Source organism: Doryrhamphus excisus, chromosome 7 (assembly GCF_030265055.1).
Source record: "Doryrhamphus excisus isolate RoL2022-K1 chromosome 7, RoL_Dexc_1.0, whole genome shotgun sequence".
Classification (NCBI taxonomy): Eukaryota; Metazoa; Chordata; class Actinopteri; order Syngnathiformes; family Syngnathidae; genus Doryrhamphus; species Doryrhamphus excisus.
In genome coordinates this window covers 17,707,434-17,731,452 of record NC_080472.1, presented here as the reverse complement: position 1 = coordinate 17,731,452, position 24,019 = coordinate 17,707,434, and the positions used below count along the sequence as shown (strand labels likewise).

At 41.9% G+C, this 24,019-nt stretch overlaps 2 protein-coding genes across 21 annotated transcripts in view; both read right to left on the bottom strand.

Moving 5' to 3' along the window:
* Positions 1 to 14,703, bottom strand: part of nrcama (neuronal cell adhesion molecule a) — a 36,569-nt gene extending 21,866 nt beyond the window's left edge. For all 19 annotated transcript variants that reach the window (XM_058077263.1, XM_058077275.1, XM_058077265.1 and 16 more), the window contains exon 1: positions 14,537 to 14,703. The gene's annotated coding sequence lies outside the window, so the exon portion shown is untranslated. The remainder of the gene's footprint in view (positions 1 to 14,536) is intronic.
* A 1,450-nt stretch (positions 14,704 to 16,153) lies between these two features.
* On the bottom strand, positions 16,154 to 22,485 carry pnpla8 (patatin-like phospholipase domain containing 8). Of its 2 annotated transcripts, none has more exons than XM_058077310.1 (10): positions 22,396 to 22,485; positions 20,746 to 21,507; positions 20,526 to 20,675; positions 20,301 to 20,452; positions 19,984 to 20,078; positions 19,750 to 19,921; positions 19,621 to 19,678; positions 19,348 to 19,542; positions 17,918 to 18,113; positions 16,154 to 17,712 (listed from the first exon to the last, which is right to left on the bottom strand). In XM_058077310.1, exons 2-10 carry the CDS (start codon positions 21,490 to 21,492, stop codon positions 17,438 to 17,440), a joined length of 2,040 nt encoding a protein of 679 aa, XP_057933293.1. In that variant the 5' UTR covers positions 21,493 to 21,507; positions 22,396 to 22,485; the 3' UTR covers positions 16,154 to 17,437. The 2 variants fall into 2 exon arrangements, with proteins under 2 accessions (XP_057933293.1, XP_057933292.1); XM_058077309.1 differs by having other exon boundaries at positions 21,754 to 22,480.
* Positions 22,486 to 24,019: the final 1,534 nt, after the last annotated feature.

Below are 24,019 nucleotides of genomic sequence, written 5' to 3'. Positions count from 1 at the left end.
CTGGACTGGTGGCCAGCCAATCACAGGGCACATATAGACAAACAACCATTCACACTCACATTCATACCTATGGACAATTTGGAGTCGCCAATTAACCTAGCATGTTTTTGGAATGTGGGAGGAAACCGGAGTACCCGGAGAAAACCCACGCATGCACAGGGAGAACATGCAAACTCCACACAGAGATGGCCGAGGGTGGAATTGAACTCGGGTCTCCTCGCTGTGACGCCTGCACGCTAACCACTCGACCGACGTGCAGCCCAACACGCAACCATTATTGTTAAAATAGCTAGCAACACAAGTGGGCATCAAGATAATTATATGTGTCATGGTCTGGGGCTGCACGAGTGCTACCGGCGCTGGGGAGCTGTGGTTCAATGAACTTCCTAAGTCAATAGATATTCTCAAGATCCTCAAGAGACATAAAGCTAACCATGGAAATGTTTGCGACCTCGGGATCATGTGACTAAGACACACAAATCTAAACAAAACCTGTTAGCATTAGGCTAGCACTATGACTGTTGCTTTAAATTAGGGTTCACTGAATTAGGCTCCTCCTCAGAACCCAAATGTATCAAAAAACACATAGTCTTACTACAATATTAACATATATTGTACATAAACTACTGATACAGAACGAGGTGTCAATATTATACAGTACACTAATCACTCTTATGCAACACAGGAGGCGTCCAGGCTGGTCCACCAAAAGTATAAATCAATAACAACACTCAGATATAGTGTTGACAGAGTTGGTCTACTCCATGTTGAAAGCCAATGTACAGTCAGCAATTTTTTACAGACTGTTGCTTTAAAGCAGGGTTCCTCCTTATTAAAGTCTTGGCATAATATTGCCATATATTGTACATGAACTGATGATGAGGGGTATAAATAGACTATGTAGGGTTGCCATGGTAATGACAAGACAACATTAATGTCTCTTCTCTTCCATTCAATTGATTATTGTACTATAATGTATATGGTTTATCATTACACAGCATCAGAGCAGAGGGTGTAAACGTGGATCCACTCTGCAACGTAAACAAGAGAAGGGAAAGCCGAGAGAGAGCTGCCGTGGTGGCGCAACAAGCTGACTTTTTTCTCTCCTCTCTCTCTCATCCATCCATCTGTTCATCGGGATTAGCGTGGAGAAGGGCCGAGGGGATTTTAACCTCTTTGCATCATAAATAAAAACGGCTTGAACCATGACTCAGCGCTACAATCACAGTGACACAATGCAGGTAGTGAGAATAGTAAAGAGATGCTGTGTTGTGCTATACATGCGTGACTTAAAATAGCATTTTTGAAAGCTGGTAGTTCCCTTCATGACTATGGCTGTGCAACACATCATCACTTAAATAAACAAATGAATAAAATATTCAGATCTACAAAGGAGGCGGAGGTCCAACAATGTGCAGGATCTGTGATATATATTGTGATAAATTAGGTTTTATTCTCAAGAAAGCAATTAAATATAGTCACTGGGGATTCAATCAATAACCACAATGTCTCCAGCCATTTTTATTACTTCTACCAACATCAGGGGCGCCACACACTCCCCTCGGGCGTCCCTCCGTGACTGTGAATGCATTATCATAATCTCCAGAGAGACGCTCCATTCATCTCACATTAGCGCTACAAATGTGACAAAGAAAGCCCCGTACGGACACGGAGCTATTAAAAGTGCCGTTAGCTCGGCCCGGGGAGCACGAGTCGCCATTAATAGGCCGGACCCGAGTTGTTTCAACTGATTGGATGAGGTGGGGGCGACCGGAGAGGGGTCTTGCCATTGAACCTCACATGGTGACACGGCTGAGTAGCTGCTGCCGCCGGGCGTGGAGTGACAGATTGGAAGGAGAGTGGCAAGCAAGGCCCCAAGCGGTGACATGTTGCCATGGAAACGGAGGGATACATTGTCGGCAAAGCAAAGAAGGCAGACAGGCGAAGTCAAAGCCAGGAAAAGGGGAAGCCAAAAATGATGGGGCTGGTGTGATTGTGTAGACATGAACAAGTGAGGAGGCAAGTGAAACATGTATAATTAACTGACTAATCTGAAAGCATTTCATCTAAGGAGGAATTGAGGGGGTGGAGAGACACATAAAGAAAGGAGAGGGAGGGAAAAGTCAAAAACCCAAGCTCCTGCACATTGCTATGGCGATGCAGAAGACACTAGAACAAGAATATTTCACAAAAAATTGCCTGAATTTAGTCACTACATTACACAAATACTTTCTTAGAGCACATTAATGACATTCTCAATATGTTTAACATGACTAGAGAGCTCTGAACATGAAATAACACCCCTATAGTCACCTTTACACTCATATTATCATAGATATAAGCAATTTAAGATACTACTGTGTTGGTATAAATGTGTTCCCTAGGCCAGGGGTCAGCAACCCACGGCTCCAGACCCAAATGTGGCTCTTCAGCTGCTTTGTTGTGGCTCCCTTCGCAATGCTCAAGTACTTTTTAACACCCGAATGGGAAAAATATGCATCTTTGTAATTAGTTTTTTTTTAAATCTGACTTTCTGTGAGACCCTGAATGAATCCTGGCTGAGTTCTGACTATTGATTGGATGATTGTTTTTAAATTATATTTTGTGGCTCTCGTCTATTAAAAGTAAAAGGCTCTTTTGACAGTAAAGGTTGCCGACCCCTGCACTAGGCGGACAGGAAGTGATGTCCAGGGTTCAGAGTTGAGTTCCAGCTCATTAAAGGAGCTTTTATGTTTTTAATTAGGGGTTATTGCACCTGTTCTGGGATAATTCAAACTTGCAAAAAAATGCCTATCATCGGTGAGCAAGTCTGGTGCTTGTGTGTCTCAACAACTATTAACTGGCCATATGTTTTGAGTAATAATAGACTGTATTCAACCACAAAACAGCGTGATTATTTATTTATTCATTTTAAGAAAACTTAATAGAAGTGGAGAGAGACGACGGTATTTTTAATTATTATTCATTTTTACTCATCAAAATAGTCAGCATTTAAAAAAAAAACATCTACTTTATTCACATCATGTACCAGGGAGCAGCCCAATGAAAGCATAGCCCAGCATTGGGTATAAATAGATTACATGGCAACACTGCCACTGCACTGAACATTGAAATATTCCCTAGAGATGACAAGACAAGAACCACAGCATCATCTTGGCTGTTTGTCTAATCACGCGAGAAGCGGCGTGGTGCACTTGGATTTATTACGTGTGAATAAATTAGCCGCCTTTATGGACCCGTTGGGACGCGACATGCAGTGGAATATTTTAGACCCCAAGCATGAATAGCAATATGTTAGTGCCCTCAGCTGAAGGCTTTTATTGATCGGTCTAACTTAGTGACGGTGTCCTCCCCAGCTGTGTCTCAATGGCATGACCGGCCTCTTAAAGACGCTACGGCGGCCATTTAAATGGCACAATCAGAGACGTGTGGCACCTGCAGGCCGTCAGACGAACCATCTGTGCACGTGCGATGAGATTTTAGCAAAAGCCTGGAGCTGTTCGGCGAACATCTGTCTCACGGTTTCCAGTTGTCATAAAAAAGAAAGACAAATGACCTAATTAAGATGGTGTGCCATATTGCTGGAAAACAATCGTCCTCATTGTCGACATATTAAAACGCACAAAATACTAAAAAACATTTGACAAATTCTAAGAAAATAATATAACTATTGCACTGAACCTCCATACAAGCGCTCTCGTGCATTTGAACAATACAGGGTGAACTCATGCATTTAACCAATACACAATTTTGTATTTAAGTAACACTAAGCACACAAGTGCATGTAATCAACACACACCACACGACCGCAGTTAAGAAACACACAAAGGGACTTGTGCATTTTAACAATACAGTATGCTAGTATATGCAAACAATACACAAACACCTTTAAATGTACTTGTGTACTAGTACATTTATTCATTCATTCATTTTCTACCGCTTTTCCTCACAAGGGTCGCGGGGTGCTGGAGCCTATCCCAGTTGTCTTCGGGCGAAAGGCAATTTGGAGTCACCAATTAACCTAGCATGTTTTTGGAATGTGGGAGGAAACCGGAGTACCCGGAGAAAACCCACGCATGCACGGGGAGAACATGCAAACTCTGCACAGAGATGGCCAAGGGTGGAATTGAACTCGGGTCTCCTAGCTGTGAGGCCTGTTTTCATGTCAAAATAGTATAAATAGGACCATGCTGGTGTTTCTTGCACGTGCTTATATATTTGGCCTGCCACAGATAAATTGTGACTGCTACAGATAGAATCGGCACTTGGTTTTAAGACCTGTGATTCCGAGCTAGCAACTTTGTTGTTATTTTAGAGAGTAACTACACCAGAGATTCATTCATTCATTTTCTACTGCTTATCCTCACGAGGGTCGTAGGGGGTGCTAGAGCCTATCCCAGATGTCTTCGAGCGAGAGGCGGGGTACACCCTGGACTGGTGGCCAGCCAATCACAGGGCACATATAGACAAACAACCATTCACACTCACATTCATACCTATGGACAATTTGGAGTCGCCAATTAACCTAGCATGTTTTTGGAATGTGGGAGGAAACCCACGCATGCACGGGGAGAACATGCAAACTCTGCACAGAGATGGCCGAGGGTGGAATTGAACCCTGGTGTCCTAGCTGTGAGGTCTGTGCGCTAACCACTCAACCGCCGTGCCGCCTCCACTAGTACGGTTAATGAAAACTAAATTAATTGTAGTCGAGTAATGCATGAATGGAATTTTTTTTTATTATTTGAATGAAAGAAAGGACAGTAGTAACCAAGCTACAAGTGCCTTTTTCTCATTTTAACAGTCTGAGAATGTCCTTCAGATGTGATGTTACTCACGCACACACACGTGCACACACACAGCGACAGGCAGACAGACCGTGCACTCTGCAATAAAAGCAGCAGGCAAAGAGCTGAGTTTAATCACTGAGATTTACAACCTCTTGGAAGTTTACCCCCCACCCTACCCCGTCCCTCCTTTCCCCAAGAGGTTAAAAGGACAAATGTGCCATTTCTGCAGTTCCCACCCTTGACATCCCTCAAAAGCAGCATCAGCAGCACACAACGTAGTCATCATAAATGTCACACAGAGATGGCGACTATCTTAAAAGTAGTATCAACATATGAGAGTTTTTGCAATAAAATGTCTCCAATCAAGATTGTCATGACAAAGAAACATGGCTTGGCTGAGGAGAAGAATGATGCAGAGGCATGAGAAAGTGGGAAATGAAAGTGGGTGAGGGTAGGCAAACACGGGACGGCTATAGGATGCCTGGGAGACGACCAATATTGACGGTCTATACGCAAACTGTGTGTCACAACCTAATATTTGTCTTCTCAGACTCCAGTCGGAAATCATTCGAGCATCACTGCGACCCTCAAAGTTGCCGACATGTGCACGGTTGCATCCTGCACAGCTCTGCACGCCGTGACGATTAGCGGTGCTGAGCCCGTGGCACGCCACACAAGCAGCAGGCGGCCAGGCAGCAGCTATCCCCAAACAAAAAAAGCCCCCCAGTCAGCATTTTGCCACTCAGTAAAACATGCTGTCTGTGCTAATGAGCGTAGCCCCAAGCCAAGACATGTTTATCCCAGGATAGGACACAACTCGGTTTCATTTGCTGGTCTATAAAAAGGGTTGAGACTCTTTAAGTGCAATTAACATGACAGCCTTCTGCTGTAGAAATCACTGAATATCCATTTAGCACAACAATATGTTTAGAAACTCATTTACGGGGATAATTGGCACACTTTACTGGAACTTTGCATGTAGTAGTAATAGAATCATGAGACAATTATTTTTATTTCAATACATTACTATGCAAATATGTTCTCATTATATTAGAATGTTATATGTTATTAAGTAAAAATATACTATTCTATTATTATTGGTGTTGTATATACTCAGCATAAAACAAACTTTCTCTGTCCAATGTGTGTGTGTGTGTGTGTAAATATATATATATGCATATACATACAAGTATATACGTATATATATATATATATATACGTATATATATATATATATATATATATATATATATATATATACGCATATACATATACATATATTATACGTATACATACATACATACATATATACATACACACACACATATATATATATATATACATACGTACATACATATACACACATACATACATACATATATATACACATACATACGTACATACATATATACACACATACATACGTATATATACTTATACATACACACACATATATACATGCATACATACATACATACATATACATATATACACGCATACATTCGTACATACATACACACGCATACATTCGTACATACATACACACACATATACGTATACTCAGCATAAAACAAACTTTCTCTGTCCAATGTGTGTGTGTGTAAATATATATATATATATATATATATATATATATATATATATATATATATATATATATATATATATATATGTGTGTGTATATAGATATATGTATATATATATGTATATATATATATACACATATACACACACACATACATACATACACGCATACATACATATATACACACGCATACATTCGTACATACATACACACACACATATATATATACATACACACGCATACATTCGTACATACATACACACACACACACACACACACACACATATATATATATATATACATATATACACACACATACATTCGTACATACACACACATTCGTACATACATACATACATACACACACATATACATACAGTGAAGAAAATAAGTATTTGAACACCCTGCTATTTTGCTATTTCTCCCACTTAGAAATCATGGAGGGGTCTGAAATTTTCATCGTAGGTGCATGTCCACTGTGAGAGAGATAAACTAAAAAGAAAAATCCAGAAATCACAATGCATGATTTTTTAACAATTTATTTGTGTGATACAGCTGCAAATAAGTATTTGAACACCTGTGTATCATCTAGAATTCTGACCCTGAAAGACCTGTTAGTCTGCCCATTAGAAGTCCACCTGCACTCCATGTATCATCCTGAATCAGATGCACCTGTTTGAGGTCGTTAGCTGCATAAAGACACCTGTCCACCCCATACAATCAGTAAGACTTTAACTTGTAACATGGCGAAGACCAAAGAGCTGTCCAAAGACACCAGAGACAAAATTGTACACCTCCACAAGGCTGGAAAGGGCTACGGAGCAATTACCAAGCAGCTTGGTGAAAAAAGGTCCACTGTTGGAGCTATCATTAGAAAATGGAAGAAGCTAAACATGACGGTCAATCTCAATCGGAGTGGAGCCCCATGCAAGATATCACCTCGTGGGGTCTCAATGATTCTAAGAAAGGTGAGGAATCAGCCCAGAACTACACGACAGGACTTGGTCAATGACCTGAAAAGAGCTGGGACCACCGTTTCCAAGGTTACTGTAGGTAATACACTAAGACGTCATGATGTGAAATCATGCATGGCACGAAAGGTTCCCCTGCTTAAACCAGCACATGTCAAGGCCCGTCTTAAGTTTGCATATGACCATTTGGATGATACAGAGGAGTCATGGGAGAAAGTTTTATGGTCAGATGAGACCAAAATAGAACTTTTTGGTCATAATTCCAATAAGCGTGTTTGGAGGAAGAAGAATGAAGAGTACAATCCGAAGAACACCATCCCTACTGTGAAGCATGGGGGTGGTAGCATCATGCTTTGGGGGTGTTTTTCTGCACATGGGACAGGACGAGTGCACTGCATTAAAGAGAGGATGACTGGGGCCGTGTATTGTGAGATTTTGGGGAACAACCTCCTTCCCTCTGTCAGAGCATTGAAGATGGGTCGTGGCTGGGTCTTCCAACACGACAACGACCCGAAGCACACAGCCAGGAAAACCAAGGAGTGGCTCCGTAAGAAGCATATCAAGGTTCTAGCATGGCCCAGCCAGTCTCCAGACCTGAACCCAATCGAAAATCTTTGGAGGGAGCTCAAACTCCGTGTTTCTCAGCGACAGCCCAGAAACCTGACTGATCTAGAGAAGATCTGTGTGGAGGAGTGGGCCAAGATCCCTCCTGCAGTGTGTGCAAACCTGGTGAAAAACTACAGGAAACGTTTGACCTCTGTAATAGCAAACAAAGGCTACTGTACCAAATATTAACATTCATTTTCTCAGGTGTTCAAATACTTATTAGCAGCTGTATCACACAAATAAATTGTTAAAAAAATCATGCATTGTGATTTCTGGATTTTTCTTTTTAGTTTATCTCTCTCACAGTGGACATGCACCTACGATGAAAATTTCAGACCCCTCCATGATTTCTAAGTGGGAGAAATAGCAAAATAGCAGGGTGTTCAAATACTTATTTTCTTCACTGTACATACACACATACATACATATACACACATACATAGCATGTGCATGTGGTACAACCCCTCTAAATCCAGGATGTCAGCTAATTAAGATGAATTGACTAACACCCTTAAACCTCACCTGACGTGTGTCAATGAGTCCACAATGAATCACCCTGTTGTTTCAAAACAAGGAGGGGAGTCTTGCGTTCACCTTCACTGATGCCTTCAGGCTCCCCCCCAACTCTAATCACTGGATCAATAGTCAGCAATGTCAATAATACAACCTCACATGATGACACCAATGGATCGGGGATACCTGATCCACATCCATCATTTTGCTGTCAGAGTGAAAGGTTCTGAATGCTTTGTGTGTGGATTGAGAATAAAAGGACCCCAAATGCAACACTTAAAAATGGGAGTGCATGTGACGAGAAGCCAAGCAATGCATAATTCATCCCTCACTGTAGTAATACTTCCATGCAAGTGGAAAAGTGACCTATTTTTGCACACATTTTGCAACTAAATTATATTAAAAAGGTGAGGTCTGGAGGTAGGAGGTAGGAGGCAGGAGATGGGGAGTTAGGAGGTGTTCAGTGCAGTTCATTTCCGTACATGTCGTATTCACATTAGTATTTTCACCTTGGGACAAACAACATATGCATATGTGACTCAAATGTTCCAAACCAAAATGCCGTCTGGAGGTCAATTACATATTATTTTTATATTCTGCTTACAGATGAAGAGAATTTCAAACCAATCCTGATAACTTTCTGATACCAATAATCCTTTTTCTACTGTTTAAAAATATGACTTTAATTATAGTTTGCGGAGGCAGGAATACCATGGTGGGTATTCCGTTCCAGGTGGCTGATAAGGTTTTTTGTGTGCTTCATGCCCCCCCCTCATAGTGGAGCATTTGGTACAATTAGTAAGCTAAATATCTTTGTTTATTTACAAGTGAGTTCATGCTAAGTTACGGCACGCTGTTAAAGTCACAGGCAGGCGAAAAAAGGAGAGCTTGATTAGCTCACCTGCACAGTACAAGTACTCTCGCCTCATTGGAGCATTTTTATCAGCATTATCGGCATGATGTCATAATTCCCTCATATCGATCCGATAATTATCTTAACTATGGTGCACCCCTAATGTGTAGCATTCAACCTGGCATGTTTGTCATGGGACCAAAGGCTGTGCGGTAAACAACATAGTCATATGCATATATGTGACTTTATTCAAATATTCCATGTTATGATTATAATCTGCTATATTTGGCAACTTTGGCAAGATTTCATAAAAAGCTTCTAAAATATACAGCATATAATCTTTCTTTATCTAATTTAAAATATTTGTACATGCTGCTGGCCATACAAAAAAGTGATTTTTACAACATCTGTCCTGCTGAAACATCACTGGCTGTAAGCCAAGCCATTAAAAAAGTTAATTATCATCTTGTTAGCTAAAAAAATGTAGATGTTAAGAAGCAGCTGTGCTTGAGAATATCAAGAATGCAGGGAATAAACCACATTTACAAAGCGAGGGGAGTCATTTACTATCAAAGATGTTTCTATTTTCAGTCTCACGGGCACCAAAATGGAAGCGTCTGGGAAAGAAATGTGATTGGTAACTAAAAAAGTGAACATGCATGTCTTCTGTATTGATGCGGACTGCATATTTGAAGGTGAAAGAGACAGAGAGGGCAGCTATACCGACTTTAATGAGGGACTGAGGAACAAATAAAAGATGACTTCCCTGCATAGTCGGTTTGCATCCAGTGTGCTGACGTGACACACATGCAAACTCGAGGAGCAAATGACAAGCAAATTCCCTTCCAAAGCAAAGAGTACCAAAAAAAAAAAAATCACAAACTTTCCTTTCTGTGCAGTTAAATCACTTTCAGAAAAATTCCTGCATACGTCGCAATGAAGCCTGTTTGCATTACTGTAGGATTTATGTGTTATACAAAGTCACAGGCCGCCCTATTTTCATACACACAACATATTTGATGTTTACATAACCCCCTGACAAGTGTCAACACGCGTCTGTCTGGATGGACTGGAGCGTCTCTGTGCTGCAAAGACTTCCTGCTTCACGGCGAAAATGATTCGCTCTTATCGGACTTCATCTTCTCACTAGACTGTTGCTCTATTTCCATGATATAAAATAGGCCACACAGCAAAAAAGGTGTCAAACTATTAACAGATGCACCATTTAAAGGAAAACTGCCCAAGAGGAAAAACAAAATAGCTATCAAATTAAGCTAATCTAGTATATTCTCCCCAATTAGGTGGCCAAACAAACACATATTGGCCTGTACATTCAATTAATGATTGCTAAATCCAATTGGTTCACCCCTGTCATGTGATGCAGGCGCCTTGATGAGAAGGCGCTCTTTGAATGGCTTCTTTGACCTAAATCCTCACTAATCATAAAATGCTATTTTAGGCCTACTGTACTATTAATTTCCCCAAGCATTGATATGGAAAAGTAGTCAATTTCAGCATCTTTATCACCATCTTCACACTATAGAAGTGAATATACTTTAGAGTAGTCTGTGTACAGCTTGTATAGCATTGTGGATGTGCTATAAATACATATACAAAACAGTGGATTTGTATTACGATGCAATCCTGAATGTCCTATATTGCTTTTATTCTCAGGTGACATTGATGTCTCCCAGCTCCACGACGTTCACCCACTCAACCATCTGTTGCCCACCCGATCCTCAGAAAACCTGAGTCATCCCAACCCCGAAGCCCACTCAAGCCTAAACATGCCACAGAGAGCGGCACTTGCTGAACAAGCAAGCGGTGCATTCGAGTACAGGGGAGCCGCGACGCGTCTCCTCCGATTAATCTCCAGCCTGCCGTCGCATACTTCAGACCCGTCTAGTCACACAGCTGGTTATCCCAGCAGCATGTCCACTATTGTTATTATTTTATTCCTCAGCAGGTTTTTTTGGCTACTTTTCTTTGTTCCCATAAGACCTCATAGTTTAATTGTAGGGATTCAATATCTATCATTAGGTAAAACCATTAAAAGGTACTACTTTTATATCCCATAAGCATATTTTGGGCTACAGAGGCTTGTTACTGAAGAATTACCATTAAAATGTACTACTACTCTACTGGGTTACTGTTGCTTATAACTGAAAAAGTACCCTTAAAATGAACTACTTTTGGATCCGAACAGCATTTTTTTGGAGCTTCAAGGGCTTGTTATTTGGGAATTATCTTTAAAATGTACTGCTTTTCCACCCCAACTGCATATTTTGCATTACAATACCTTGTTATTGGGGAAGTATGCTTAAAATGTACTACTTTTGGATCCGAACAGCATTTTTTTGGAGCTTCAAGGGCTTGTTATTTGGGAATTATCTTTAAAATGTACTGCTTTTCTACCCCAACTGCATATTTTGTATTACAATGCCTTGATATTGGGGAAGTATGCTTAAAATGTACTACTTTTGTACCTCAAAAGCATATTTGATTTACAAATGGTATGTCATTAGGGAAGTGCCGTTAAGATTTACTACTTTGTACCCCAACAGCATATTTTGGGTTACAATGGCTTGCCAATTGGGGTTGCATCCTATTCATAATGCAATTCTACAACTATCATAAAGAGTAGCGCTACAACCTAAGACCCACGGCCCATGTACAGCCTGCAAATACATTTGAGTCGACAATTCTAAAAATGCCCAATGAAACCACGTCAAAGCTTCAAAAATTGCAGAAACAAATAAATGTCATGCGGCCTCAGCAGCATCCACATCCCCTCCGGCTCCCTACCAACACCCCCCCTGCATATAAGCTTTTCCACTTCATCAATACCCAGCCAGTCATGTTAATTTAACACGTCCCGCTCCTCTAATGAAAACAGCCACCCAAACACGGTCCAGCTGTGAGCCAAGGGTGTACGTTATTACCACAGGGGGGATTTTGGTAGGCGTTAATACTCCCTCCCTTCCTAGCCATCTCTCTGGAGCCCGCCATCACCGCTGTAGGGTGCTGATGCTATTAAGCCACAAAAGTATACAGAATCATCTGGGATGCTAATTGTGTTCAATTCGGCCAGGCCACTGTGTCCACATGGGATGGTGCTCGTGCGTTCCAGTGAAATGGGGCGGGATTCAAAATAGAAAGCAGCACAGCTAAATTGCACAATAGAGTGCACGCAAGGCTACTGAGGGTAAAAAGTACACACATTTGGCTCAGAGTTGAACCATGCTTGTGTGACATTAACTGGTGGCTGATTCACAGTTAGACCACATGATCAGTTCAAGTGTCCTTTGTAGAACATGCACATCAACACTCCATCATCAGAATATGAAGCAAAGTACCATTTGCTGCACAACTTTACCTTTACCTCATTTGTTTGCATGTAAACTATCATTTGTACATGTTGGACCACACCATTGGTGGTTAATTCATTCATTCATTTTCTACTGCTTTTCCTCACAAAGGTCGCAGGGGGTGCTGGAGCCTATCCCAGCTGTCTTCGGGCGAGAGGCGAGGTACACCCTGGACTGGTCGCCAGCCAATCACAGGGCAGATATAGACAAACAACCATTCACACTCACATTCATACCTATGGACAATTTGGAGTCCCATTGGTGGTTAGTTGAACTTAATTTAAATGTCTTTAGGATACAGTAAGAGTACATTTATGTCCCTCAAGGTACACTAATGCACCCTAGAGTGGAAATAGTAAATGCTCCTACAGTCTGTATTTTTGTCCAATGCCAAATTGGAAAAAGTCAAGTGTCAAGGGCACAAAAGCAGTTTGTTGGTCGTGATGAGATGCACAATAAAACAACATTTTTTTTCTAATAACCTTTTTCTTTGAAGAATGTACACATACCGAAGAAGTATACACATTTTTATACTATAATTTTTTTTTTGGTATAACAATGTTTGTTGAGGGCGAGAGGCGGGGTACACCCTGGACTGGTGGCCAGCCAATCACAGGGCACATATAGACAAACAACCATTCACACTCACATTCATACCTATGGACAATTTGGAGTCCCATTGAACTTAATTTAAATGTCTTTAGGATACAGTAAGAGTACATTTATGTCCCTCAAGGTACACTAATACAGTGTTTTTCAACCTTTTTTGAGCCACGGCACGTTTTTTTATGTTGGAAAAATTTTGCGGCACACAAATAACCAACATTATTTGCTTCTTTCAGCTTTTTCCTGATTACGGACTGGCCACAGCAGATCCTTTTGATCTGCACACTAATTTAACCAACAATGTTACAAAATGTCACCACTACCTCTCACGTGCATCACTAAGTCTATTAGAGGAAGGTGGCAATCAGCTATGTGTTGCCACACGGACGAATATTACATTGCTCTGCCAGTCTTTACACCAATGACACGCGACAATTACATAATATTTTCAGAAAATTATTAATACATGTTAATTAAAAAAGTGATATTGAATAATTCCTGACGATTTCTCACGGTACACTTGTGTGGCACGGCACAGTTGTTGAAAATCACTGCACTAATGCATCCTAGAGTGGAAATAGTAAAGGCTCCTACAGTCTGTATTTTTGTCCATTACCAAATTGGAAAAAGTCAAGTGTCAAGGGCACAAAAGCAGTTTGTTGGTCGTGATGAGATATTTGCACCCTGGGCACAATAAAAAAAAAATCTAATAACCTTTTTCTTTGAAGAATGTACACATACAGAAGAAGTATACACATTTTTATATTATAATTTTTTTTTTGGTATAACAATGTTTGTTGATATTAACGTCAATATTTAATCATCTCAACAACAAAGACACCAGACAGCCTCAAACTGTTCACATATGGAGATAAAGACCCATGTGTCTAATATCTGCCCCTTCTGCGTGTCTAATGACACGGAGAAACGGAGCTCCAGCCGGCGGGGCCTGGAGGATGGATGCACCGGCCGGCAGCAACAATAAAGGAAAGCCAATGCTGCTGCTGCTGCTGCTACTATAGTACCGCAACCCCCTGCGGGGATAAGAAGCCATGCGATGCTTTTCATCCCTAGATGGATAGCTGCAACACTGGATGCTCAACAGAATGCAGGCTGATTAAATAATTTAAATAAAACCGTCCATATTGCAGCAGGGAGCCAAATCAATGTGTTATGCACTGCACCATTATTCTCAAGCGCAGCCTCCGTCTCATCATAAATACAAGAAGCATCTTATTACTCACTGTTTGCTGCAAAGCGACTGTCCTTGTCCTCCCTCTGCCCCAGATTGCTGCTCTAAAGCCGGTGATTGTGCTGCTGATGACGCCTAAGAGGGAGCGTGTCCGGCCGGCCAGTGTGTCCGTCCCTCTCGGCCTATGCAGCAGCAAACTGTGGTACTCCTCCTCCTCCTCCTCACCTCCACCGATGCTCTCGTCTCCCCTCCCCAGCCAACATGCAAAAAAAAAAAAAATGGAAAAAAACATGCAACTGCAGCGACCCCATAGAAGTGTGCGGCAGCAAAAGGTACTGCAACTACCCAAAAACCTCGAAGTGCTTCTTTTTATTTCATTAAATCTAATGCGAGTAATAATACACCCGCTTTATAAAGCACAAATCATGTCATTCAGGAGCAGGAAAATGTAAATATTTGCTTTTATTAGCATATAGTGCTTCTGAAAATGTGATTTATATGACTCCAAATATGTGCATGTTTTGAGTGGCTATGGGTGTGAGACCTATTCAACACCTCAGTGTAGATTTGCACACACATGTGGCTGCAGACAGTGTTGACATTGATGCAAGGCTATTGGGCAAATATAAAGCTGAAGGTTGTTGTTGTTGTGTGTGTGTGTGTCCCTGCAAGAAGTGACTAGTAGAAATATGTAGAGAAAAACATGCACCACTTTAAATTCTCCCTTTTCAACACAACCTTCTGTTATTGTTTCAGCGCATATCATTTACAAGATGGCAAACTAAACACTTTTGACATTTAACTTTTCCGGACTCTGAAGATCAGTACTGTGTACGTAAGAACCAGTCTGTGCAAGCCAGGATGTATTATACTGTGTTAGCTTTGACAATGACCAGCCACCTGCTGCCAAATTGCTATTGTTTACAATGTAAACGATGAGAATAAACTTATGACTGCATATCTATAGCTGGCCTATGAAAAGGTAAAGTGCTGGTATTCCAGCCATGTTTTTTTTTAATGACAGATGGGATGAATGCATCCCCCCCGGGACTTATTTATTTGTGTTGCATGTATCACTGCAGCAGCAAACAACACAATCTTATTTATTGTCACTTTTTAGCAGCTAAATAAGTTGAATGTTCCATACAAATGGGAGCATACATGCTTTGATAAAATTGCAGTTGCTAGGGAACACCATGAGACAATCCTGCCCTGATTCCCCCCCGCCCCCCCAGCATGGCGTGGGAGGGAGACAGACAGCTCCTGCCCCTTCCACACACAGCTACGAATGAGAAGGAATGCGTGGAATAGCTTATACGTGCAACTTTGTCACACCTCGTCATGTAAACACAGACCGGCACTACTTTACCTTCACCTCATTTGTCTGTCATGGCTTCATGTTTGGGACTTTAATCTGCAAAACAACATGGAGCTTTGAGTAATATGTCAATTTGAAATGTCCATTGTCGCATCATTACCTTGACAGGTGTACTTCTTCCTCCTTCCATACTCAAGTCAGTCAGGTTGACTCTTTGGTGCACCAGTGAAGGAAAATACGCCACCATATTATTGTTTTGTTGTCAGTGACACTGGTATGAATGCAAAGGAATTTCGGTCCAGGATCAAAAACAATAACAAACATTTGACACGACAAACATTTTAGCTAGGATTGAGGCTTTATTATTTCATGATTTAACAATGATGATGGTGGGCTTTAAGGGAGCGTGGGTTGCCAAATTGTGCAAAAATTAGTGATTCAGCCTTGAGCAGGACCGCTAAATAATGCATAAGAGCTGTACAAAGTATAACTGACATCTTTTGTGGACTTTAAACGATGTATCTACTTCAGTGTGAGATTAAAACTAAGCGATGTTGTTTGTTTGCCAGTGTAATTGTGGACTAAATGTCAATTTGGTCATAAGAGATTGAGTCCTCCTTTATTTGAATTGTAATTTATTGTAAAGACACTGGATAGTGCATGGATTAAGGGGTGGGGGGGGCAGACATAGAGGACAGAGAGAACACAGTGATAGAAAGTAGCGACATCCGTATTAACATTCGCTAGGATTGGAGAGTTCTATTATGCTAATATCTAGCACGATCTACTGTATCAATTAGCTTTGCGTTAATCGGTTCATAGCTGCTGGTCGGTAGCGCTGTGGTTTTCTGAAAGCTGATAATATCGTATTGACCCGAATATACAACGAAACCAGCTGTTGGCACCAAACGACTTTTCCACCTAGCCAGTCAAGAGCTTTTCTTCTGGTCACTTACACACACATTGACCCACTTGACAAAAAAAAAGCATCTCAAAGACATTTCAGGAAAAAAAAATAATACTTCTTCTAATTCGCAATTTAGACAGATGTGTTCCAAAGGGAGATTCAAGTCCTAAATCCCTTGACTGCGAGGCCAACACGCTAACCGTCAGGTCACCGTGGAGCCCCTACCAAAAAGGGCTAACTTCTTTACAGGGTTGTCTTATATGCGGGTCAATAAGGTTATAAAGGTGAAGAGTCCTTAGTGGGGTGTGCTTTGTGGGTGGGGCTATACTGTGTAGGTGGGCCTTATACATACTGCAAAGGTAAAAGGGTTAGTACTTTGAATTAAATAACAAATCAAATCATATTTACATTTTCTACTAAAAAGGTTAAGAATTAAACTCTTTCAAAGTGCATGAGGTCTTTTTTTTCCTGTGCAATATTTAATATTTTAAAACAGGCAATTCTGTAGGTGTTCTTTCTGTGTAATAATGTAAATTGATATTTACAGTCTTTACACCCCCCTCATAATCATACTGACATCAGCAGTCACTGCATGCTTGTGGTTAAAATCCTACTACGAGTTCTTAAAAGTTCTTTCAAGTTGATGTGCATGTAAACATCAGGCATATGATTCCGACATACTTTTACGGTTAAACGTGGCCCCAGGTTATCTTACCTTACCAGGTTAACTACAGTTTAGAAGAAAATGGACGACCCTCGTACATGTCGGCCTTGAGCTTAGCCCACTCAGCCAGTTTCTGTATGCAGCCCTTTTCCTGAGAGAGCATGCTGGCCGCCTTCTGCAGCTTGGCCTCGTTGCGCTCCAGGTAGCGTTCCCCCTCGCCCATGAGGAAGTTCAGCTTGTCCACTCGGCTCTCGTTCAGAGGCACGTCCTCGCTCAGGTGAGGGTTGAAGCGGAAGTAAGTGTCGGGCGGCAGGAGGGCGTCCAGCATGGTGTGCACCTCTGTCATAGAAAAACATTATGTACATTCAGTATGTTTAAAACAATTCAATACAAGAGAATTATTTGCGTTGTGTTATAGTTGAAAAAGCATATGAATATTCGACAGCTAATAGAAAACAAGCTGCAGCCCCAAAATGGCCCCCGATGCACACTTTGGATGCAAATGCTTTAGCTATTTGAGATAAAAACTATTGGGTGAATCTACCTTCAGTATCTGTAGCACTGCTGATGACGTTGGTGAGCTTGGTTTTAAGGCTGGTGTAGGCGGTACCGTTCTTGCCCACCGTCTCATGGCGTCCAGTGCCAAGGGAGAGCACGCACTGGAGCGGCGTGTTCGGCCAAAGGCTCTTGCACTCGTGGATGGCCAATGCTGTGGGGTTGTTTATCAGGAGGCCACCATCCTAGTGGAGGAGCAAAACGATGTGCAAAAAATGGATGTGTGGCTTCTTCTGCTCTTTCTCAGACTCTACCTTCAATTAGTGTTTTGTTGTTGCTTGGATACATAAAGACATGAGTGTGCCAAGCAAGGTTAAAGGTCAGTTCTATATTGCTGAACCCCTTCCTCCTTTCTGGCTAACTTCTATGCTAGGACTATGTTAAAAAGCCATAGCATTTCAGTATGTGGAATCAAACTATGGAATGGATTGAGTAAGGACCTCAAACAATGCACAACGATGAGCCAATTCAAGAAACAATACAAGCAGTTGATGTTTGCTAAATACAAGGATGAAGAGTCTTGAACCAGTCATGATGTGCTATATATATATATATATCACTATATTGGCACTTACTATGGTACCCATTATGTCATTGGATGGTCATATCACCTCTTATTTCGGTACGAGGTACATTATTTAAAATATATAAATACCTTAAACTGAATTATGGAAAGCAGGAAGTGAACAAATGTAACAGTTACTGATTGTAAAAGTACCAGATGGAGGGGTAGGATTTAATAAGCTTTGCTTCTTCCTACTCCTTTTCGACGTGTGGAACTGTGAACTGATTATGTGATGCACTCAATTGTAATCTGATGCATGTTCAAATGAAATTAAACCATTACCATAACAAAAACAAACAAAAACAAAATGTCATAGGTTTCATTGCCTCAGGATTCAAGATTTCACACCTTAATATTGAAGTCAAACAGAACTGTATATTGTGTATATTTTTATCGTATGTCCCGTTACTGCAGATTTCTGCCCTTTGTGCGGAAAACTCAAGCAGAAGTGTGAGAGCAGTGGGCGTCGGTTGCGCTGCCTGAAATTGTCAACGAAACGGCTCTACGTGGAATGTGGCACGCAACATGCAAAGCCATTGCCACTAGAAAATGCAGGAAGGCAACAGTGTTAAAAAAAACAGGGAAGAGAGAGAAAGACAATAAGGGCAAGGCTAATTTTGTGTAAGTAGGTTGTGAAAACGAATCTAAGCCTTGAGCCCAATTGTTGCTCATTAAAACTATTTAATTTGGCCTCATTATTAAGGTAGCAATGGCCCCTGAAGGATATTCCCCCCGGAATGAGTCTCGAGACAAGGTGTTTGATGTGTCGATGCCCCAACCAGGTGCAGGCACCCCTTCTCGCTCCTTCCAGACATGCAATAATAATGTGCATGGTGACTGTCTTCATGTCATACCTGATGGAGGTCTTTTCCCAGCACAAATTCCTGGAAGTAACCCGGCGCCGCCGACGAAGCCCTGATCGCCTGCCACATTTTGTATTTGCAGTCTCCAGGGTAGTGTGACCTCACTCCTGGCATGAGCCTGTAGTTCCTGAACACAAAGGCCTTCAGAGGCAGACCCCGGTTCACAACGGTGCTCACTGCTGACACCTGGTGGACAAATATCATGCTGAGAGGCGATGCTACAAAGAACAAAAAACATGGACGGGTGGTTGATGTGTAACCTACTTTGGGACAGTTTGGATCTCTGGCACTTTCTATCATGCGTCCCTCGCCCATGCGTTCCCTGAGGAAAAATGTCAAACTAAGGACAGGGCTTTTTGGAATTTTTGTAGAGTTATAAAAATAAGAGCTAACTTGAGGAGGTGTTCCCATATTTCACTGTCATAAAAAGCATGGCTCCAGCCCATCTTGACAGCCCCGACAATAACGTTCTGCTTGAAGACATCAGAGCCCAACTTCCTGTACATCTCCTCGCACTCTTCGAGAGGGATCTGAAAAATCCCCAGCATGAAGGCCAGGATGGCACCTAAGGCCAAGAAAGAGACCTGGTCATGGTGTTTTTTGCACGTCGGGATGACATCATCATACCTGTGCTAACGCCGCAGATGTAGTCAAAGAGCTGGTGGACTCGTTTTCCAGTCAGGTTCTGCAGTTTGAGGAGGGTCTGCAGGGCCAGCAGTCCTCTGACACCAGGGACATTGTTTACAAGAAGATAAAATAATGTGATATAGCCTGAGTGTCAAAACAGGAAGCAGACTCAAAAATGTAAAAAAAAAAAACTATAACTAAATAAGCAAGTATGTTTGTGGGCATAATAAACACTAATAATTCAATTAATTCACTCATCTCGCAAGTAATTAATGATGACAGACACTACCTTGCACAAAATAAGCCAGTAACTTTACCTTGTCCCGCCTCCATCTATGGCCAGCACCCGGATTCCTCTGCCTTTGACTGGATCTGTGTAGCCAATCAGAGCGAGTGCTTCTCTCACAGCAGCCTGGAGGCGGTGGTCTGTGGCCTGGCGCAAGCGCAGCAGGCAAGGTAGTGCCTTCTCCTGCATGGATAAGCAACAAAATAGATCAGAGGAAATAAAAAAAAAAACAACAACTCTGGACATTCCTTCTTACCTTGATGGCCACGCCTCGCGTCTCGGGGAACTCGAGGAGGTGAAAACTTAGCTCCTCCACTCGACTGGTGAGGAGCCGGATGTCGGCGACTCTCTGCAGGCCTTTCATAAGGGCTCTGGTTCTGTTGTCCACACTCACCCTGGCTATTATCTGCAGAGACAACGTAATGTGCATATCCAGAATAGAAAAGTACACTTGGTCTTCAGTGGAGCTGCTATACCTTCTCTCTTTGAGCCAAAAGCTGCTGTTGCTTGGCTTTATCTGCCTTTTCGTCTTCACTTTCCATCTTCACTTCTTCTACACTGGATGCTGGTGGCTTCACTTTCTCAATGCTTTTGGAATCACCTCTGAATTTGGGCACCAGTGGGGCGATGTAGTTGCCCACAAAAGCCTGAACACTCGGACGAGGGTAGGAGAGATAGTGGGTGAAGCCTTTTTTTGTGGAACTCGGGACAGCTGGAGTTGTGCTTTCCGTTGGAGGAGGCGATTCAGTGCTGTTGCTGGATGCTGCAACTGGAGATAAAACTGGAATGTGGTCTGGAGGTTTCTGAGTATTGGTCTCACTCTTCTGCTGGAGCCTGCTTTCACCTTCTTCCCCCATGCCAAAGTAACTATTAATGTGCTGCGCCAATGTCTTGTAGGTCTCATCCATGTTGGTTGAAAGGCCTGCAGGATGGAACAGCTGCATTGTTTGCTTTGACGCCTCAGTGGCTGAGTTGGGTGTGTTGGCAGCAACAAAAGGCTTCTCTGTAACCTTGTCCTCTGCCATGTGGTCTTCGTCTATGGTGGTTTCAAGAGGTGGTGAAACATTTGGGTCCTTAGATGTTTCGATTTTGGACACAAGTTTTTCCGCACGGTTGCCGTTGACCGCAGGAGTGCCTGGCTTGAGGCGAGAGAACTTGGAGATGAGGTCAGTGCTTCCTACTGCTTTAGTGACATTGTCTATGGTGCTCCTGATCCGCGACATGTGTCTGCTGACTCACTGGGAACAACACATTGTTGTATTGTTAATACAGTACTGTATTCTAACTTGACTACGTTGCATTTTTTATTAAAACCATTAGGGGGCTCTGTTGCACATACAACCGTCTGGGTAGCCATAGAAACAAACCAAACAAAAGAACTGACTTAACCTCTGACAATATGGAAACAGACCAAACAAATGAAATAGCAGACTTAACCTCTGACAATATGGAACACAATCAACCGCCATTGCTTTGGAATTTACCTGCAGAGTCGTGGGAAGTTATAAAAATCCTGCGTGGGAGAGAGCTGGAGCCCCCCGATGATCACATCAAGTGGGTAGCTGCCCAAGACTTCACTGTGGAAGTGGGTAAAGAGCAGCTTGCAGAGTATATCCAATCATGGGAGCTGGAACCACGCTGGATTTATAGTTTGGACTTCCTGTGTTCGACCGAAGAGGAGGATCGACTCTTCTACCACTACAGAGCTCGATTTAGTACCCCTTCCCCGGAGAAGCCCATCCAGGGGACAGCTAGTGTCTATTTTGTTTTGGATGTATTTAAAGATGCCTCGCCAAGTGAGCCAGTCGAAGTACACTTTGTAGTGGAATCCAATAGGTTTGTACACACGCCGGGGAGGATCCGCTTCACAGACAAGTGGCTGCTGGATATTATTGAGAACAAGCTTGCTCTCAGAGAAGCATTTCAATTCTGACATGTTTTGGACCCATTGTATTCGGGCGTAAGATGGACATTACGGGTATCATCTGCGTCGTACTGAAAGGATTCTCAATTGCAACAAACGAACCAAATGCGAACCAAATGTTAGCAGATTAATATTGAGAAGACACTAAGTCTTCGGACGATAGATACACAAAGTCAAAAAATACAACAAACTATGTTCTTACCCGCTAAAACAGGAAAAAATAAAGATATTCATTCAGAAGCTGGGCTAGCATGAGCGCTAGTTGGAAAACAGGAAAATAGCAGGAAGTGACGTCAATTCAGCGAGAATGAAGCTTTATTTGTACCACCATATTTCAACAAAAAACATTGTTGGAAATTAAACATGGACTAAAGATATAAAAAATATTCATGGGTATATTAACGTAGTCAACTTTTACAAGATGTTGATCAGTTGTAACGTGACTGGTTAGCGCTAGTGTTGCACGCATACATGTGTTTTAACTAGTCGAAAGTACGATGCGCAAAAAAGAGTTTGGTTTACCTAAACGATGACAGAATCAAGATAACATTTCGCATGACTCGTCACGTGGTGACCCTTGTCTCTGCTCTCATGGCTTGCTTTTAAACATTACCTAATGATTACGTAATTAGTGGCGTGTAGCATATTTTAAAATCTCATTTTTGCATACTGCAATTATGTCATTTGAGGATTGAATGAAACATGTGGGTCGCTGCAAAAGACTTTACAGTGGAAGTGGGTAAAGAACAGATTGCTGCGTACATTCAAACATGGCAGCTGAAGCCCTGCTGGATTTATAGTTTGGACTTACTCTACTGGACCGAAGAGGAGGAACAGATATCCTACCACTACCATGCAAACTTTAGCACCATATCACCGCAGAAGCCCATTTCGACTGCTGCTGGCGTGCAATTTGTGGTAGAGGTATCCAAAGTTGCACCACAAACTGAGCCTGTGGAGGTGTACTTTCTTGTGGAGTCCAAAAGGCTTGTGCACTCAGCTCGAAGGACACACTTTGCAGAAAAATGGCTGTGGGACATTATTGAGACTAAGAATGAGCTAAGACAAGCAATGCATATGTGAATGATGTGTATTGAGACTAAGAATGAGCTAAGACAAGCAATGCATATGTGAATGATGTGGCCACGAGTGTATATATAAGTGTATGTATAGCATGTACAAGAAACCAAGCCAACCTGTGTTAACCACATGCTTCATTGCACAGTCCAAGTTCAAATACACTATAGGCCCAATGACCATACTCATGATCAAATCACACTTGTATTCATCCTTCAGGACACGCTGTCCATCTGATTTGTGTTACTTTACTTCTGTGTGTAAGCATTGATGTTCTGCCTAATTTAAAAAAAATGTAAACAATACAATCATGTCGGCACAAGCACCATTAATATTGTCTAAATAATTACAATGTGAGCAACATGGATGATAAATATTATTCCAACACTTTCTCTTGCTCTTTAAAAACGCCTCCATCCCTCTTGAGTACCACCACCTCTGTCTCCAAAGAGTGGATTCTTGCCAGTGTTCTCCACCCTGTCATCCAACTCCAAGATCTTTGCATGCAGGGTCAGGATTTTACTCCACAGCTGATCCCTAGCCACGTCCAGTTTGCAGTAAGAGTGTTCGTAAATGGGAACTACGTGGTCTACTGCAAGGGGTTCTCCCCAATAAATGATATGCAGCAGGTTTAGCTTCTGAATCCAGATCATCATTTAGAGATGGTGTGAGAAACACCCCAGGATGGATGTTGGGGATCAGATCCAGTTCCTGAATTGGATGTGCTTTTTTGATCATTATGCCCAGAA